The sequence below is a fragment of the Egretta garzetta genome, unplaced genomic scaffold (genome assembly GCF_000687185.1).
Source record: "Egretta garzetta isolate BGI_Z169 unplaced genomic scaffold, ASM68718v1 scaffold64, whole genome shotgun sequence".
Taxonomy (NCBI): Eukaryota; Metazoa; Chordata; class Aves; order Pelecaniformes; family Ardeidae; genus Egretta; species Egretta garzetta.
In genome coordinates this window covers 1,158,019-1,178,813 of record NW_009259596.1, presented here as the reverse complement: position 1 = coordinate 1,178,813, position 20,795 = coordinate 1,158,019, and the positions used below count along the sequence as shown (strand labels likewise).

General features: G+C 42.7%; 1 protein-coding gene across 1 annotated transcript in view; it reads right to left on the bottom strand.

Moving 5' to 3' along the window:
• CPED1 (cadherin like and PC-esterase domain containing 1) overlaps nt 1–20,795 on the bottom strand; it is a 152,154-nt gene that overhangs the window by 122,093 nt on the left and 9,266 nt on the right. Inside the window, 1 exon segment of the mRNA XM_009638151.2 lies at nt 17,785–17,971. Coding sequence (XP_009636446.1) covers nt 17,785–17,971 — 187 coding nt within the window.

The window sequence follows — 20,795 nt, the reverse complement described above, 5'->3', positions numbered from 1 at the left end:
GAGAACTGGGTTTGTTCAGCCTTGAGAAAAGGAGGCTCACAGGGGATCTCATCATCATGTACCAGTACTTAGAGGGTGGCTACAAAGAAGATGGAGACTCCCTTTTCACAAGGAGTCACGTGGAAAAGATGAGGGGTAATGGGTACAAGTTAATCCTGAGAATATTCTGATTGGACATGAGAGGAAAATTTTTCACAATAAGAACAGTCAACCACTGGAATACTCTCCCCACAGGAGTGGTTGACTCCACTACACTGGACACTTTTAAGACTCAGCTGGACAGGGTGCTGGGTCATCTTGTTTAGTCTGTGCTCTTGCCTAGAAGGGTTGGACCAGATGATCCTTGAGGTCCCTTCCAACCTAGGATTCTAGGATTCTATGATTCAATGATGATCCTATTCCTAGCAGCCCACACAGTGCTGGCTTTTAAGTTTGCGACCAAGCCAGTGTGGATAAAGCACCAATGTTTTAGCTGTCGCTGGGGTTAAACCACTACACCATAAAATATATTTTTACCCATCCAAAATCAGTTGTCCTGTTTAATAACTGGAGGCAGGCTACAAAGTAAACATTTTAATTTGCAGCAAAGATTGTATAAAGTAAGTTTCTAACCACAAGGATGAAGTAGTGGAATACATTACTTCAGGAGGCTACAGAAACCCTGCCAAGGGAGATCCTGAGATTTGTACATGATGATTTTTTAAAAGAAATTCCCCTCAGCTCTACTTGAAACATATTTCCAGGCACCTCTGATGTGGCATGGGTGTGAAGAGAAGATTTTCAGGAAAAGGTATTGTTTAGGTACTGACATATTAAACTGTATTCAGATATACTTTTGGCATGTTGTAATCCTGATGTGTGGGGAAAAAAAAAAAGATGAAGTTTTAGCTTCATGTATCATAAGTCCTCATAGTCTACAGGGAGGGGGGAAAGTCAAACTCCTCTGCTCCTGCAAGGTAATGGAGTGAGCACAGATTGAACTGACTTTGGTGAGGAGGCACATATTTATGGAAGTAGCTGCTTGTGCACAAGTCCGACTTCAAACAAGGCAGAGGAAAATGTTTTACAAAGCAGGCTTCATCCTTGCAATGTAGTCAATTTACAGGAGCCAATAGTTTGCTAGTCAAGAGTTTAGCGTGGAAGAACTGCCAGACATCTGAAAGACAGAACAACTGCCTCACTGCCTGGCTCTGGGCTCTGGGCTGGGTTTTATGCCCCTCAGCACCTCAGAGGGCAGCAGCACCAGGCAGGATGCATGACGGGGTTGGGGGCCATGGGAATTCTACACCTCTGAAGATCTGAGCTTCACTGATAACGCTCCAGGGAAAAATATCCTTTGAAGACTATTTCTGGTTATGGCAGCTCGGCTGTCTCGCTTGTGCAAAGATCAGAATGCCACTTGTTGGACTGAATGCTTTCTCTTTGTTAACGACATGGCCTTTTATAAGTTTTTGATACCACTGTTTCATTTGTAGGGCTTTCCCTAAAGGAATGTCTCATACCTAGGTGTGCAGGAATTTTCCCCTTAAAGAAGCAGTTATTGGAGGTATTTTAATTTTTCTTTTGGCGTGGCTCTTCATAGCCATGAGCTATCACCGATTTGACCTCACTAAGACAACAATGAAGAAATGATCACTCTGGTAGAGCAAAGATAGTGTAGGAAAAGACGACGAGGTTTCTGATGTTTTGGGAGCTATTCTGGAAAGCAGCTCTTCACTTGTCCATGTGCAAACCTCTCCCTGTTTCACACAGCGTGCTCCATGCTACGTTTTGAGACTGACTGTAGTCTGCCATAAGGCACAGCCCAGTCCAGTAACCACCTGCCTAACTAGACAAACTATGCTGAAATCTTTCAGCACATTAATTGCAGTGAGGAATTATAAGTGTAAAAAAAAAAAACAACCCACCCTATGTATGAGACTGAGATTGTTGGACTCAGTCAATTCATTCACAAAATACTTCGTACAGTTGCTGTATGGCTGCCAGGGAAAGGCTGCAGGAATCCTGAGGACAGTCACTATTCACCCCCCTTGAGGATGATCAGGGTTTTATTTTGGCTCAGTTACCCCATAACTAAGAGGATCTGAAGTGCCAAGGGAAGCATTCTTTGTGGAGGAGAGGCTGGCATGAACCAAGTGGAACCAGCCTAATTCCCAGAACAGCTCATCTGCCCCTGAAGAACTTAGCACAAAACATTGCCCTGTGCTCAAAAATTAATGTACAGTCACATCTGAGTTCAGCATTTGGGGAGTAAAATAGCCATTTGAAGTCCTATCGCCGTGCCTCACCCATAAAAACAGGGTAATGCTTGACTATTCTCTGTCTCTTCTGCAAATACTGTGGGAAGATGTTAGGTCTAACTACAAATGGGGAGGCACAATGCTTCCACTCTCATCTGAAAAAAAGTTATTTTATTACCGTTTCCTTATATCAGGAAGGGCCAGGCTGTGAGCCTGCTTTTCTTGTCAATCCAAAGCAGAATCTTAAAAGTACAAAAACAAATTAGTGCAACAAGCCAAGAGTCACCCATTTCTCCCAGACCTCTTCTCAAATTTGGCAAGATGTTTTCCTTTTTCCACCTGCTCTCAGACTCTAAAACTGCCATGGACCTACCTACCAAGTCAACCAGTTACTGTCTAAAAGGAGCAAAAGAAATCTAATGCAGGCAAGAATGCAAGCATGGAGAAGAGACAGGACAATCTTTTCTCCATTTATATCACATTCAGTCATGCAATAGATTAACAATATTTCTTCAGTCAACAAATTACCCTACTATAAGACACAACCATGAAAGAATTTTCAGGCCTGCAGCAAATGATTTAAATTCTCAATTTGCAGAGAACTGTCTGTAAAACAACGAAAGGTAGTCTACAAAAAAAAAAAAATAATGCAGTACTATTAAACTATACCCACATATTTTTCTGTGCAGCCAAAGAATGAGCAGAATACTGGAAATAAGAGTAACTAATGTACATTCAAAAAGTACATTAGTCTGACATGGGGAGAAGAGTGCTGCAGTATGCAGGTGCAGTAGATAGTTTTTAGTTTATCAGGGAGAGACTGTGACAGGCTAAGAATAATTCTCCACTGAGTTGTATTACTGATTGTAACTCTAACAACCTATAGTTTTTATCATGGCATAATCTGTCAACTCCAGTTATGAAAATACGCTGTCGAAATACTTCCTGAGCTACAGCAGAGTTCAATAGCAAACAAAAGGAAAACATGTAGTCCTGACCCAATGGCAAACACGTCAGGGCAATTCAAACACTCAAGCCTGTTACTCCACTTCTTTGCTTACACACCGTGCTTTGGATGAATATTCAGATTACTCTGGTATGCTCTCCACAGATGGGTACTTTCTGCACAGCAAGCCACAGTGAAACCAAAAGCACCCAGTAATCCAATATGATGTGCTCTACTTGTATGCAATCTAAAAAGGTTTACATCCCTAGTTGCTCCCAAATGCTGGAATTCTTACTTTATACTTTTTTAATACACCAGGTAGGCTACCACAGTCAAAGCTGCTGGATATTTTGTGTTCAGTTTTGGGCCCCTCACTACAAGAAAGATGTTGCGTTGCTGGAACATGTCCAGAGGAGAGCAACAAAGCTGGTGAGGGGTCTGGAGCACAAGTCTGATGACGAATGGCTGAGGGAACAGGGGTTGTTTAGTCTGGAGAAGAGGAGACTGAGGGGAGACCTTATCACCCTCTACAACTGCCTGAAAGGAGGCTGTAGTAAGGTGGGGGTCAGCCTCTTCTGCCTGGTAATGGGTGATAGGACGAGGGGAAATTCCCTCAAATTGTGCCAGGGGAGGTTTAGACTGGATATTAGGATAAATTTTTTCACTGAAAGGGTTGTCAAGCATTGGAACAGGCTGTCCAGGGAAGTGGTCGAGTCCCCATCCCTGAAGGTGTTTAAAAGCCGAGTAGATGAGGTGCTTAGGGACATGGTTTCGTGGTGGACTTGGCAGTGTTAGGTTAACGGTTGGACTTGATGATCTTGAAGGTCTTTTCCAATATAAATGATTCTATGGTTCTATATGTTTCTCACTCACACAGGAAAGCATTGTGGGACTGAGACCTAACCTTCTCTGGGACTGGAAGTACTTGGTACCTAGTTAAAGCACATAGCTGTCACAGTTCTGCCAAAGCTCAGCTAATCCATCTGCATGGGTGCTTCCTCACCTGCTGCGAAAGTGGAGAAGGAAACTGTCTGACCGACAAGCCAGCTATTAGAGACAGGCCACTGGCAGTGGCCTGCGATGAAGAACCAGGTGAAAACTGGGAAGAGATGTGCATGTGGGGAGGAGGTGGCTCACACAGTTGAGACAAGTAGGGATCAGAATGGGGTAAAGAAGCTCATGGACAGGGCAACTCTGTAGCTAAGGAAGTTATTGGTTGTATGCTCCGCCTGTCATAGGCATTGGAAAATTTGCAATGACATCCCTGTCCTGTTAGCAGGGGTTTGGGGCTGAGCATGAGAGGTGGCAGTGCACCACGTATGGATCAAAGAAAATAAATTAAAATATTACCAGATTTTCACACGTGCATCCCACTGGGGGAGGAAAAAACACGCTGCTTTGTGCGATGAGGAAGAGGGCACTCAGCTCTCTAAGCCTCAGCGGAGGAGTAACTCCACCCTGCTCTGTGCCAAGGAAGAAGACTCTGCCTGATGCAATTGCCTTTGGACAGCCCTCACTGCTACATGATCCAAGTTATTCTAACTGATAACTCTGGGGACTATATCCAGGGAAGAACTTTGTATCCCTGTGCTGTGCACCCTGAGGCAAAGTCATGTGAAAAAGCAGCATGCAGGCATGAAGTGGAAGGATGTATCATGAGTGAGTGGGTCAAATCAAAGTTGAAAAGAGTGAACTTCACAGCTTTTGAGCACCTGTGTGCTGCTTGTGTGCATATACGCCCGCTCTGGTCTGAAATTCTCAAGGTTCTTCAAGATCTCCCACTGTTTAATATAAAATTATTTTATTTAAACTTCAGACAACATGAAGAAAAGTAGGAGGTTGAATAGGTGAGGTAGAGACCTCCGTCACTCAGAGCAGAGTAGAAAAAGCGGGGAAACAAGCACATGTAGCGACGAAGAATGCACTAGGGACAGGAAAAGCTCTTGGCTGGATACAGAGACATAAGATAGAAAACCCACAGTCAGCTGGTGCAAAATCACCAGGATTCAAAAATTCTGTTACAGAAACTTTTACTAAAACTCCAATTATTTTTTCAGAGGGAAAAAAAAAGGAAATTTAGGCCTGAAGCTCTGTTATTTTACCATGAGAAACTCAGAGGAACACAGGTTACAGTTTTCAGACCCATGTCTTCGTTGCTGAATAAGCAGAGTAGGAGTGCTGTGATTGCTGGTTCTGTGATAAAAAGCTCATTTAGAGACGTGCCCAACAGAGCCCAGAGGAACCGCAGCAGGTGGGGGGACCCAAATAGCACCCTGCTCCAGTGCTCCCAGGGTCATCGCAGGAGAGGGATATGCCCACAAAACACTCATCTCTGTTATGCACATGCATGCTCGTACACACACAGAGGGAGGAGCACAGAAGCACCATGCTGGGTGGGGGAACCCCAGAGAGACACAAGCCCCTGCCCTGGTACCCCCCAACTGTCCCAGGGGAGACTCAGCCCCAGTGCCCAACACAACAAGCGAATGGAAGTCCCAAAGCACCTTGTGGACGTGGGGAGGGGGGAAGCACATCGCCTAAGGGTTTGGAACCCATTACGAGGTACATGGTAAGAGCATTTCCCAGTTGCCTATTATGGGCTGTTTTGTGGAGGAACCAAAGGTGGGGAAAAGGAGATATCAAGGTGCTTTGAAGAGGAACAAGCATGGGAAAGATGAATAAAGGGATAAAAAGTGCTTGCCACCCCTAAGAAGTGGGCTGTTGCTAATCTTGGCTGGCCATGGTACCTAATCAGGGAAGTCTGCGCTGTCTTCTCATTAAACACAATTGCCAACTTTTGCCTGGCAGCAGAGCTCTCTCTCTCCTGTGTGTGTGTGTGTCTCTCTCTGGGGCTCTAAGTGCAGCCCCTGGAGGGGGACCAGGGCTTGGAGGCCCATGCGTCCATGATGGCAGCAGCTGGGGTGGGTGTATGAGTGCATGTGTGAGCACTGGCGAGTGGATGAGGCCGTGGGTGCTATTCACGTTTGTGTGAGTGCTGAGCGTGTTGGTCTGTGTGGCCAGCCATGTGTGTGGATGGACGTATGTGGGGTATAGGTGCGTGCCTGTGCTGGCTGGGAGCACACGCTCAGCCTTGCTGCTGGTTGGACACAGGGGGCATGGATCTGCATCACCCTCACCTCTGTCAGGCTGCTGGACTTGGCAATCTCTAACTTGGATGAGTGTGTTCATAGGAGCTACAGCAAAAAACAAGAGGTACTGAGGCATCCTCCCCACTAGACTATTACCAAGCCTGCTGACCCTGCTGCTCTTACAAGGAAGAGCCTGGGTATTTAGAGAGGCGCATGCAATAGATGGGAAGAGCTGGAGGGAGAAAAGAAGAATCAATGGGAAAGTAGTGCCTGGGGAGGAGTCCTGCCCAAGGAAACCTTAAACTGCCAGTTTGAGTATACTTTCCATCCTGCGGTTCACCCCAACCTTTCTACCACTCCCGCTCTTTGCAGCAGGACATGAGGAACCTGAGCTGAGAAGTCCCCTGAATGATGGCACCAATGAGAATTCATCATTGACTTCAAAGGGCAGAAACTGATAGAGCTGAGAAAACAGCCTCTTCCATTCAATGGATACAGGGGAGCCTCAGGATAAGCAGTGAAGGAGTAGATGGGTTTATTTATCTTAATGTCCGGTCTCATTCTAATTACAATGAATTAGTATAACAATTACAATGTCAAAAGTTTGGTGTTTGATCACCTACACAAGAAACAAAGACACATATTTTAAAGTCTGAATGGCAGCCCTTGATCACTGCATTTACAGCACTCGGGCATCATATGCCAACCCTAATTAACGTGTCAGATTCCTTAATACCCAAGAGGCAGGAAACAATCAGAATACTGAAAAAGAGAAGCTTGGGAATCGAGGCAATGCCTGAACTAAACAGTGTCAGGACACAGGCTCAACCACTGGCCTGCAGTCATCCGCTGTGTTTGTTTTCTTCTCCCTGGGTGGCCATGCAATGCCCCAGGAGACAGCTCAAGCCAGCGACAGTTCTTAAAACTCACTGAAGAGCAGGCCACCCTCAGTCAGGGGAAAAAACTTCAGATACATGGACATGAGCCATACTGCACCACTTGTCCTCAGGACTAGGGGATTGACCCATGTTATTTATGGTTAGACAAAACCGCAGAAGACAGTGATGCAGTAATTAAGTCATGGCTAATGTAAGGGAGATTTCCAAGTGTACCCCACAAATACTGTTTTCTGCACAGCACCCTATGCTGCCTTTCAATTCTATTCACCTGCAGAGTGAGGTACTCTACCATGTAGAGCATCCACGGAGCGTGGACTCTAAAGTAGACGTTAAAATTATCTCTCCAAACATTTTAAAGAAATGTAGGGTCAGACTTCTCACTTTTGAAGGTAAACAGACACACCCACAATTGTTAGATTTGCCACAAATGTGTACTGTAATGTCTGGGATGTAAATCAGATGTGTCATGGAGCTGGGTAGAGAAGAAAAAACCTGCTGCTTTCTCCTACCTCACACATCACCCTGCCATAAAGAGGGCAACCTAACTAATCTACAGGCACCTTCTGTGCCAGTACTTTCTCGAACACTTCCTTCTTCCTATTCTTAGAGCTTTCTCCAAAGGTCCTCTAACCTTTTTTCTAAAGCTGAAGCGTTTCATTCCAAGTGAAAATGGGGTTAACGTACCAAACTCTATGTGTTTAAAGTCCTTGTCTTCAGCCTAATCTTTACAGCAAATTACCTCAATTATTTTTTGTTGAAGACTGACTTCTAGACAAGCTCCAGAGATGCTTAGCCTCACTGTGGTTGTGAAAACGGGAGTGAGGGTTTTTCCTTTTTTTGAGAGAGTTGCTGAAGCCAGATGGAAAAAAAAAAATATTTAAATGTCTAATTCCCATTTAGACAGACAAATACTTCTCGAGTGGGTCAAGAATAGCTAGTCCTGTTCTTATTTTGTTTATCAGCCTGTTTGACAAAGTACTTCAGTATGCTGACAGGTTTTCTATTTTATCTTTTGTTAAAAAAAAAAAAAAACCAAACAAAAAACCAAAAACCCCCAAAACCCCAAATTGTAGCAAACAGTATTTTTTTTCCAAAAATAAAGAAAAAATGGTTTTGTCTTATTTTGCCATTTTACACTAAAATTCCTTTTTTAAAAAAGCTGATCAACTGATCTGTATTCTAACTGAGCTTGTTATAGAAACAATTTATGCCTTGGATCCTTTGCTCCAAACTTTCTAAAATGCATAGCGCTCAGCTCTTCTGTCCTTCCCTCTATCAAAGTCTGAATATATTTCACTTATGTGAGGCACTACTGAGGAAATATGTTAAGACTATATTTTTTTAATCTTGCTACCAGTTAAAGTTGCTGAAATCCTATTCCTTTGTTACTTTTTAATCCAAATCCCTTCCATATTTTGCCCTTCTGTTGTGAAAAATGGACATTGTTTTGTTGGGAAACACACCTGCCAAAAATGATAGCAAATAGTTATACGTTGGGGTTTTTTTTCCTTTCTAATCAAAGAGTAGTTGTCACTTCTAGCAATAGTTTTCTGTATGGAATAATTTTTTTCAGAAATCTAAAAGCTCTCATGACCAACTTGAAACTCAGGGATAGTTCGTTTTGATTTCTGAGTACATTAGAGAAGCTTCCTTTCTCTTCAACATCTGCACAAACTAGGATTACCTCCAAATGGACAACCTCAGGGGCCAAATAAAATAATATTCAATATTACATTGAAAAATCAACTTTGAGGGAGTATAATGAACATCAGAAGGATAGAATAATCATTCCCCTCATGAAAGAAAAGTTCCCATTTGATGTCAAATAAGCCAGTGTACAACAATATGGTGCATGAGACTTTCAGAAACATGTTCTAACCCATGGGTGTCTACTGCACTTCTGATGTCTGGGACATTTTTGGGATTCAGAATTCAAAAGAGCTGTCAGCTGAACATGGATGCAGCTGGAGAAAGTTGGAATCTGAACCTAGGAATGTAGTGGGCTGGCTGCAGATTATAAGGAAGGCCCACATAGTGCATAAGCTTTTTGCTATCTGAAGCAATGACAGTCATGGTAGAAAAAGTTAAAAAAAAAAAAAAAAAAAAAAAAAAAAAGGTTTGGTTTCAGTGGTATATAATGCCTCTACCTAAAATGGGAGCACAATGATGAAAGGCACCACACTTCTCACAGCTGACCAGGGCTCAGAGCCAGCGAATGCATCAAAAAGGGTGTGCAGCTTCCAGCAGCCAAAACACTGGGCAACGCTAACGCAACAGCCCCTTAGAGAGAGTGCTCTGGCAGGACGGCTACAGGCTTCTGGCTAGACTTACTGTCATTCTCCCAGCACCTATATTAGCAGGCAATCATCTGACATTTAGGAACAGACATATATACTTACAAACCAGAGTCTCTGCTTGAACCTTACCAGAGCCAGGATTCATTTCTTAAAGGGAAGCATTTTAAAAATACTCAAATAAACAATTATCTGCTGTTACCTTCTTATTCCATAGGCTACAGTTACAAAACACTGCCTCAAACTCTTTTACAGGATTTGCATGTTACTAGTGTATTATAAAGCTTGTATACTTATACCTTAATCCCTTGTATTTATTTAATTTTAGCAGACTCGCACACTGTTGCTTCCTTTGGCCGACATGTGTGTCTGCCTGTTTTTCAGATTCTATTAACGTGATATAATTTATTCCAGCAAACTTTTAATTTTAGCTCACTGTGTAATCAGTGTGCAATATTTTAGTCATTATAAATTCTAAGTCAGCCCAATAAATGCCCCTCTCCACTGGACCACATGTTCTGTTTATATGACTAAAAAGAACATTCAAAGAAAGGTATGTTTGGTAACTTTATGACTAAATGCTGTTTTAACTTGACAAAGTTCAATGTCCTTATACTTTTGTTATGAACAAATAAAGAATTTCCCTTTCTCATGGAAAAGAGTGCATTTGAAATGGGCTTTACTACAATTCCACAGAGGGTTTATTTTAGTGATACAAAGAAATAGTTTGTGTGCCCTTCTGCTAGAAAACATGAATATGTTCTGCTAATAATTAGGAAGGAGAATACATATTGTTCAGAAAATTATATGATGCATTTAGATTCTCTACAAGAGACCACAGCATCACATTAGAGAGCAACATTTATTTGGGTTTATCAGAAACTGATCTGCCTTGTACTGAAACCAATGACGTCTGTGGCATGAGATTAGGTGTCCACTTTCAACTAGTCGGCAAACAGCCAGGCTGAACTGCTAAAAGCAAAATTAAAAAGTGATCAAGATAGCGTATGTTTCTGGCATGCATTTTCTTCCTAGAATTGTATGAACTTTCATTTTAAGGCAGCAGAACAAATTTAACAAACATTAAGTACGCCTGTAACTCAGTATGCTTCGAGGATCACATTTCTACCTATTTAGCTTGTTTAGGAAGTTCCTTGCTTAACAACATACAAAAAAAATGCTTCTGAAATTTATGTTTTCACTTGTCAAAACTTTGCCCATGACTCATATGACACATATTTTGTATACTGCCAGCTATATATTTGTACTAACAGTCAACCAAAATGATTTTTGGAAGTTACATCTGCTAGATTTGAAGATATACACATATCTATCTGTATAGTAACACACAAAATACTTCTGTGGCTAGCCTCTCCACTATTATTTTGCACAATATTTTAAATTACTTACTTATGATAGAATGAGCTTGTGCTTTTGCTGGCATGTGCTAGGGTCTCCAGCCCTGCTTATTTAACCTTACCTCCACAGGGTTGTTTACACTTTCAGAACCTGATTTCAATTTACTTTCATTTTCTCAGAGACTTTTGTATTTATAAAAGCTGAGCATCTAGTGACCTCTCTATTCCTGACATTTCCTTTACTCTCCACTATGAAAAAGAACAAAAACCCCAGTGTCCCATTTCTGTTCCAAAAAAACCAAACTGCTTCCTTCAGTGGGTTGGTCCTTGTAATTGAAAATGGCAACCAGATGTTTACAGAACACACCAGCAATTTTCCTTGAGGCCTTTAGTCTTTATAATTGTTTGCTAAAGTTAGTTAGATTTCATGGAAATTTCTCTGAGGCTGTAACAAACAGCAAGTAGGGTCTCCTACTAACTACTCTGAACAATTAAAAATAAAAAAAAAAAAATGAAATAAAAGTAAAGTTAGAACTAATGCTACCTACTCCAGTTAGTGTATTTCAAACTCCACAGAAAACTACTCACGAAGGGAGGAGATTTGCTTCTCTTAGAACTGATTTTTACATGCCATCCCATGAAAACCATCTGTATTTCACAGTATGTTACCCGCTTTCTACCTTCTCAAACCTCAGCTGGCTATACTCCAAGCACCACTGATCTTGTTCTCCCTTGCCTTTTCCCCCACTCCTGTCAGGAATATAGTCTCATAGATTTGGGTTTTTTGAGAATATTTTGCTTTTTAAGAAGATGCTGTAAGCTACATATTGCTTGTTCCTCAGTTAGAGCCCTGAGTCACCACAGCTGATTCATACCTGCAATGTCTCCATGTGCTTTACAAATCAGTACGTTTTCCCTCTTCAGTTTCTGACCTGCCTCATTCTCTCAAGGCTAGTCAAAGACTGCAAGAAGTCTAAGAGCCCATCTTGCTACCCCACAAGGGGACACACTACACGCAATAAAATCTCTTTACTTACTATTTCAAGACCTTTAAGACTGAATGCTCCACAGCTCCAGGGGATCCTTTTGATTACTTCACTGGCCTTACCCCCAATACAGCTTTCCTAATAGCTAATGTAACTTTTGTTGTTGTTGTTGGAGTTCTTCATGTCTTATCTACTATAGGCATGAAGAACAGATTGTTCTTTTTTCCTTGGCAGCAGCCTTTTTAAATATTTTACGTTAACAAGTATCTCTGTTCCCCCAGTCATAGCAGTCTTCATGCTCATTGAAGAAAGCGCATCACTGTGTGCTTCTGTCTCTACCACCTCCTCTCATTCTCACTGCTTTTGCTGATATAGTATGTCTTGGAAAATGAAAAGCAAATGTCTGACAGTCACCAGACATGGCCCTGGGGGCCTCCGAAACCCACAGCTGTAGTTTATTCTCTAGACTAATTAGCAGCCCTGAGGAAACTATTACTGGCTGCACTTACGAAGTAGCACTTCTGCAAGTTCCTACCTTGCTGCTGGCCAGATGTCAGCAGTTAAGCTGATTCTTCTGCCGATTTAGCCTCTGGTCAAAAGTATGAATAGTGAGGAGTACTAGAGGTGATACAATAAGCTAAAGGAGTAAGATAAAGATATACAGCAAGGAGCATGCATTCCATCCTAGTTCTAACCGTGACTCATACGGTTTTTATCCTAGTTTCTCCATCTCTAACCCTCGTGTGGCAACATTTCTCTGCCTCCTAGTCCTACTGTGAACAGAAGTGAACAGACACAGATATATTCCTCCTATGAAAAATGTAGATTTTCTGTAAAGAGCATTTTTTCCAAAGGATACCCAACAAACCGAAATGAAAAATTGACAAGGATTGACTTGGAAAATTGCTTTTTGGGAGAATCAAAGCAGAATTTTCTTTCATCTGTCCCCAACTGTTTCTTTGGTCATGCACCATTTAGTGAGAGACAGAAACCCGCAGCTAGCATCACTCCACGTCTGCTGAACACCTGTGCTTGCTCCTGCAGGCCCATGCTTCCCGAATTCCCCAAGCAGCAGCTTTTACAGGGAGCAACTGCTGGGTACAAGGAAGCAACAGAGCGCTCGGTAGAGAGACAAGGAGGGAGGCAGCAGAGGCCATACCTGCCATAACAGTACAACAATTCTCAAATCAGCATTTTACAGCAAAATGAGTTATGTCTGAATACATTTGAGTTACATTAACAATGAGGGGTTATTCACCCCTTGCTATAATACCTAGGTAACGCTATGAGATACCACCTTAAATGCCAGACAGATCTCTTGACCCCAGCATGTAAAGAGAAGGGCCAAGATTCGCTCGCATTTACTCCCACGGGTCTGTTGTCTCACTCATCCCTTCCTGTTCTTGGAGCAGCTCCACCCAAGCACCACTCCCACATCTGCAAAAAGCCAGATCATCCTCATAGTTAGTTGCTGGAGTCAGGGCTTAATTTACACAGCCAAGTACTTAAACACAGCATGCTCTTAAATTTGGCAGAAAACAGAACAGAATTCAGTACATATTGATAAAGTCAGCAAAGAGGAAATAACTTCAGATCTAACATTCTTTGCAATATATGTAAATTTAAGGATATATATAGCATATGATTTCCACTTAACAATCTTGGGTGAATGAATAGGACATGAGGCTGGTATCGATTTCAGTGGAAATAAATATCAAGAATTATTGACCCAAGAGGTAAATAGGGACCAAAAATAAGATGGGTTCAATACTTATCTTATGGAACAATAAATCACAAAAAAAACCCCAAATCAATATATGTACCGTAACAATCTTTCTAATGGCATGGCTAAAATTTCATCTTCAGTGGATGTCACTCAAGCTGCAAACAGAAGCCATACTAAAGTTTAAATATTCAACTGTAGTATTCTAAAAATAGGAAATGATCATGTAAAATCAATACTGTGAAAATGGTTTATGAGCCTTTTTAAAAAAAGTCACTCATTGCAATTGCACAAAATTCCACCAGATTATTAAAATTAACATTCTAAGGCATCAGGGAACATATACTTTTACGCTGCACTCAGTTTGCCAGCAGCCTGAATAGGTGTGGTTTTTTCCATGGCCAATCCGACTGGCTGTTATTAAGGTTACGCAGAATCTGTTCCATTCCAAAAGCTAGCGGTAACAACAGAATTTCGCATGTTACTGCAGAATGAATTAAAACTGGCCGGTCAGATTCATAGCATACAGCTGCACATGTTTTTCGGGGCCTGCAGTTTTCTGAGATTTGTGTAACTATTAGTAAAGGTGAAGAATTGAGAAATGAAGGAAATTCCTATTAAGGGAGGGTCACCATTGACTAATGAGGCAGACACATTGAGCAAAGGACAGAAAAACTGATGGCTTCAGAAAGAAAGATATAAGTAGTTTATTTATCTCAGAAGATGTCATCTGGGGAGAGTATGGAATTCAGGAAAGGTTCAGGCAGCAGACAGTAACTAGGGAGCATTATTTCTGGAGGACAGAAACGCATTGTAATGCAACATATTTCTGAGATTAGACTTTCCTATTAAAAAACGTTGTGAAGATGTTGGCAGGGCATCACAGAGCCATAGGGACCCATAGATCCTGGCAGTCTTTGCTGTGGCTCCAGAGATGACAACTTGGAGTGGAAGAAGAGGAAGAAAGCAGAAGACTGGAAAAATATTTTGAAAGTTCTGCTCCAGCGTTTGCTGCTCTGGGAGAACCTAAGGGTGCTCTGAAGCCAGGTGGCTCATCCCACTCACCTCTGATAGAGCAGCACAGCTCTATGCCAGGCTGAGAAAAAGGCCTATGGCTTGTGTGGCTCAGTACAGAAAACCTCCTAGGAGAAAACCCAGGCGTGTGGGACATTCTCACTCCTCCTGATCTTAAATATTTTAAGGGTGGATGTCATGAGGATGGAGCCAGACTCTTCCCAGTGGTGCCCAGTGACAGGACAAGGGGCAATGGGTGCAAACTGAAGCATGAGGTTTCAGCTGAATATGAATTCTTTACTTTGAGGGTGACAAAGCAGTGGAACAGGCTGCCCAGGCAGGGGGGTTGTGGAGTCTCCTTCTCTGGAGATGTTCAAAATCCACCTGGATGATGTCCTGTGCAACCTGCTCTGGGTGAACCTGCTTGAGCAGGGGGGTCGGACTAGATGATCTCTGAGGTCCCTTCCAACCCCTGACATTCTGTGATCCTTTTATTATTTTCTGTGAAGCTGAGTGACACTGTTTTCAAACCTGCTCCCTCAAACCTGACAGCAAAACTGGTTCCTTTAGGGCTGCCGCAAAAGGAAGACTCAAAAGAGCTCAGAACAAGCACGGATAGCATCGGTCCATGGGCTTTTTTCTCCATGTGGGTTTAATTGCTGAGGAATGGTGAAAGCACAGCTACTTTTTCTTCAGCCAAAGCTGCTTGAGAATTTACTGACAGAGCTATTTTACAGTGAAAAATGAGGGGGTTGAATAATTTATATTTTACTGCAGAAAGCATCTGTACAGATTTTTCATAGGAAACCCATAAACCACAGTCTCTTTGCCTAAAAAAGGTATCATTTTCCTTCTTAACCAACTATTTTTCAGTTACCAAAACTCAAAATGTTTTGGTTGGTCTGTAAGAAGTGAAAAATTTCCACTGAAGGAAACAATTCTCCTGATGTTTCTCTCTGACAGCAATGAAATCAATACAGTGCTGCAGCCCAGGTGTGGAGGATCTCTCTGGAAGATCAGTGTGTAGAGCTGTCACATTTGGGTTTCAAACAGGAGCAGAACTAGGCCCAAAATTAATGCCGGGCCAGTGCAAAAAAGTTAGGAATGTTTTGTGGTGAATTTTTTTCCATATATGACTTCAGTTAGACCCTTGGCTCTCAGCCATTCTAAACAAAAAATCCTTTCAAAATTAGAGTGAACTTTGAAAGATACACGAGTGAGACAGACTGCACAAAAATAAAAGCACTGGATAGAGCTGCTAAATAATATCAAGTAAGAAGGAATGGCTCCTTTTACAGATTTTTCACAACATTCATGATATATGTCTCTCAGTCCATTATCTACATCTTTTTAATAGAGGCTTCAAGGAACATATTTTTTAATAATTTATAACACTTCTACTAGGAAAATATTATGACAAAGCATAGCTCAAAATACCCTTCTCCAAAATAAGGAGTACTATCCCATCCAGAACAGTAAACCCCATCATCTACTGGCAAAGAAAAATAACTTCAAGCGTAACTTGTTTAGTTCTAAGAAAAGATCATTGGTTTGGTATGCAAACATGCTCTTTTACTTACTTCTTGGTTTTAAAACATAACTTTAAAGCTTTACATAACATAGGGAATAGTTAAAGGCAGACTTATGTTGCCATGAAATGGAATTAGTAGAGTCTTACTCTTTACCTTAAATTGGCAAGCATTTGACTTTTTTACATACTTCAACATCTGCTGGAAACTGTAGGATGTTCCTGGAAAATACCTAAAGCCTTTTCACTATTTTTTTTCATTACTGGAAAAATACTACAGGAAGCACTGGTGCTAGCCTGTAAAATATAAATACCCACAGTAAAGTTGATTTCTGCAGAGGCAGTATTTGGAGGGTAAAATCCTGTATTGGAGAACCTGAACCTGAGTTGACCACTGCAGCCAGTGATTTTTTCTAGGTCATAACTGAATTTCGCATATCCACTTCCTAGGCCATTTGAAACAGAAGTATTTCATGGAGAAGTTGCACACGGTCCCCAGAGACGCCCTCTTTTCTCTGCAGCCCATCTGACACTAGCAAAACCTGTGGACACACTGTGTTCTGTCACTCTGGGGTGGAAAGTACTGAAGGCAAGGAGTGGCTGAAAGGTGCATATGAAACCAGATTAAAATAAAAAAGCAAGGTGAAGACAATTTGCTATTTCTCTCTACAGCCTTCCAAGAAAACTGTATGTACCTTATTTTCAAGAAAGATTCTTAAAGAAACTTGAAATTAGTGGTTGAATTTTGAGAAGCCTCATCCATGTGAAATAATTACGCTTTTCATCTATGAAACCATTCTGTCTAAAGCATGAAGCAAAACTGAGCTCTCTGGTAACCCCAGGAACATATTGCAAGCCTGAGTGATGTGAGCAGCACTCTCCTTAGCATGAGAAATAACCAACCACACCATTTTTCTACTGACAGAATGGTGGCTTGTGTATTTTTTTCAAAGCTTTCCAAAGTTCCCAAACTGACTTCCAACAGAAAACCAAATTGAGATCACAGTTTCAGTTCATACCTCTAAGGTGTCCAAGAGCACTTAAACATGGTCAGCATATATATAACTGGTGTCCGAAGCTCCTCTCTCAGGCACAGAATAACTCTATACCACAAAGCTACAGTCCCTTGTGCAAGAGATCAAGGTTCTTCAGTAACCTACTTTAACTGTGGATCAAATTTCAATAGGAACTAAGAACCAGCAGTGATTTACCCCAGCATCTGCAGCAAGTGCAAAATGTACTTCTTCTGTATCGTGTTCCTTAACCAGCTTGGTGTGTATGTTACAGAACAAAAGAAACATTACCAGAGCAAAAAGCATACCTTCATGCATACAGCTTTTCCTTAAGAGAGAAAATGAGAAAGAACCCAATGTAGCAGGTAGTTGCTTTGTTATGGGCTGCTCTACTGAAAATCACTCTGTTATTATATTGATGAAGTTGGTACAAGAAGTCATCAGGAACCAAACTGATCTGATTTGGTTGTCAAGACTATGACGAATCACTCTGCTGCATTTTTTTACAGAAGGAAGTATCTAATGGAAGAATCATCTAATTGTGAAAAATTAGCTGCATAACAGAGAAGGACTAGAATTTGTTTTGTATCCTTACTTGCATCTAGAGTTTATAAGCTTTGCCTCTGTGGAAGAATTCTGGATCAATAGCTAACATTTAGTAATTAATGAACTAACTAAGTCCAACTATTCTTACTGTGATAAGGGCCTCCAAGGCTGGGATCTTCCATCAGTCTCCTGTTTTCAAGGACTGTGACTGTATATCCATGTTTTGCCAGGATGCGCTGGCAGAGCTGACGGTCGGTTTCACGGTGGGCAGGAGGTGCGTACAGAAGCGCTCTTCTTGTACGGCTTCCAAAGTACTGGAGAATGGAGTCGTTGATCTACAGCAAACACAATGCAAAGACAATGGTTGTAAGATAGGACACTCCTCAGCAGTATAATATATAGTTGTTATTTTTCTAAAACAACTTTCTTTCACAAAAGAAACTAGTAACTTACTGTGAAAATCCGGGAAATATTTCTGGTACAATTAAGAATTCTCTTTGTATGAGAGCACAAATTCTATTTTGTTTGCTTCTCTGTTTCTCCTGCCTACATTTGGGACTGATACTGCAAGGGTTTGAAAGCTCAGGGTACCAATGGAGGATCTTTAAACTGTGGTCTTCCCTTCATGGAAACACCTTTGGTTGAACTCTGGCCTGCTCTGGTAAGTGGGTAACAGCACTTGCCAGGTGACTTTGTGGTGTCAGGCTGACTCGTGGGTCACCTAGCAGAGAGGACTTGGTGGGGCCCATGTTAACCGTTCTAAGGAACGTGGGTCCTACACTGATGGTAAGTGTAGGGGACCGAGTTCTGCTGTGCAGCTTGATTAAGGAAGAGTACTGAGGTAAAAGTGTGCAGAGGAATCCTAAACAGTACTGTAGATTGCTGTGCCTCTAGAAAATTAAATGTAACCTTGTCAGTACCTTATTGCCTTATTAGTCTAACACAAGCCAGCCCAGGAGGACTGGTAGAGAGACTTGTATATAGGAGCAAGTGGAAAGGTGTATGATGTCTCCAATGAATCCCAAGGAACTCTTGGGTTGTCTGCCATTCACTGACTTCCCACAGAGCGCCTTGGGACAATGGCATCTAGAGAAAACCCTTCCTCTGTATAATAACCTGGGATATGAGCTGCTTGCAAGGAAAAATGGAGGAGAGCCACCCCAAACACAGAGAGGTAGTGTGAGCTGGACATTAAGCTCTGAAAAGAGTGAATTACAGGGCCACTGTCATCAGGTCTTTGGAAAAGGGAGATATCTTATGTTTTACATGAGGCATAAAAATAGGATGCTCCATGTGGGAAACAGATCACTAATATCTGGAACAGTCTAGCTGTTCTTTTGCAATAAAAACACCATTAACAGACAAGAAATACTTTAGTGAAAAGTATTTGTCTTTAGGATTGAAACATGCCAGCATTTAAGGGATTCAATACAGGACTTGATTTTAGTTCTTGTCAGGTTCATGAGTTTCAACATAGCAGTAGTCTGCAGTATGTCCTTTAAAAACTACGTTATTCCATAACTTCTAATTTTAGTGAGCTTATCACTGGACATAGAAAGTGCTACACAAACAAGGCACCACCATTTTTTGCACAGTAGACCCACATTGAAAAAGAAACAGATGCTTTGATATAAACAAATGTCATTCAAGATGCGTCCAGTTGTTTATAAGCCTGGGATCTAGTGATAAAGTCGCTCTTCTCAGCAGCCTGTTCCCCAGTTGAAGGATGCAGTGTTATGTTACACTTGGCTGAAGCCTCAGCTTCTCCACGGCAGTGAGGAGCATGAACTATTCCAGAGCCCTGAGCCTCTAACGCTACATCTGCTGTTGCTCCAGAGCAGATATCCCCCATGGAAAGAGTTAGCATCATCGATGAGGGGACCCTGAAGGATATCTCTGTACAAGACTGGCAGAGTCTTCGGTGTATATTTGCTAAATGTGCCAACCCAAACTACTGTAGACACTGGGATATTCAAGTAAAGGTTGATCACGTGCTGGCCGGAAGAAGCACAAATAGCACAGGGTGAAGTCACAGGAACTGCGTTAGATAACCTGTCAGATGTCCTCCCCGGCGCCCCAGTATTTTTAAAGCACTTTAATTGGGTAGCAAGCACGGCATTAGAGCATCTCAGATTGCCACAGCACCCGCCATTCTTCCCCCTTCTGCCTCTGCCCGCCCCTCCCTCCTCTCCTCTTATCTTCTCTTTCCTGCTCTCCTGCAGCACCAGCAGCTGCTGGCAGCCCTTCCTCTCCATTTCCCTCCCTCCCTGTTCCTAAATCCAGCCCTTGTCCCGGCCCCCTCCTGTGCTCCTGCTCCCTCCTCCTCCAGGCAGTGCAGCCAGACACTTCCCACTTGCCAGTTCACTTGCATTGCAGAAGAAAAATCAGGAGGGAGACACCTCTCGCTTTATTTTGCAAGCAAATCCCATTTTCCATCCCACGTGCGCTGCAGTGGCCAGCGTTGCGGGGTGAACCGAGGACACGTGGGGAGCGCAGAGGGGCTGCAGCCCAGGGCACATCCCCCTCCCTTTTTCGCTGGTGATTACAGCTTGTCCAGCTCCCGTGCAGCTGAGGGTGCTCGCTGCCCAGGGCCAGGCTCCCGCCAGGGACTTGGTGGCACTTTGTGTGCGCCCCTCCTCACTAATGGTTATTGCGCTTTTTCACGCTAGGAAAAAAAAACCACCTTTCTTCACAAAAGCAAAGCCCCCTGCAGTGCCAGTCCTTCATCGTTTTGCTTCAAACAACTTTTTGCTTCTAGCTCAAGCAAGCTGAGGGTGCTCGCTGCCCAGGGCCAGGCTCCCGCCAGGGACTTGGTGGCACTTTGTGTGCGCCCCTCCTCACTAATGGTTATTGCGCTTTTTCACGCTAGGAAAAAAAAACCACCTTTCTTCACAAAAGCAAAGCCCCCTGCAGTGCCAGTCCTTCATCGTTTTGCTTCAAACAACTTTTTGCTTCTAGCTCAAGCACCCAGCAATGACTTTCTTTCCCCCCCACAGGCAACCCCCCCAGGGCAGCTCTCCCAGGGCTCACCCCAGCCCAGCCGCGCTTGGCAGCCCACGCCCGGTGCAGCAGGCCATGGCAGCCTCGGGAGCCGCCTGGGCCTGGGGCACAAGCTGTGCCCCCCACCGCTGCCTCGCCTGGCTGGGCAGGCAGAGGGAC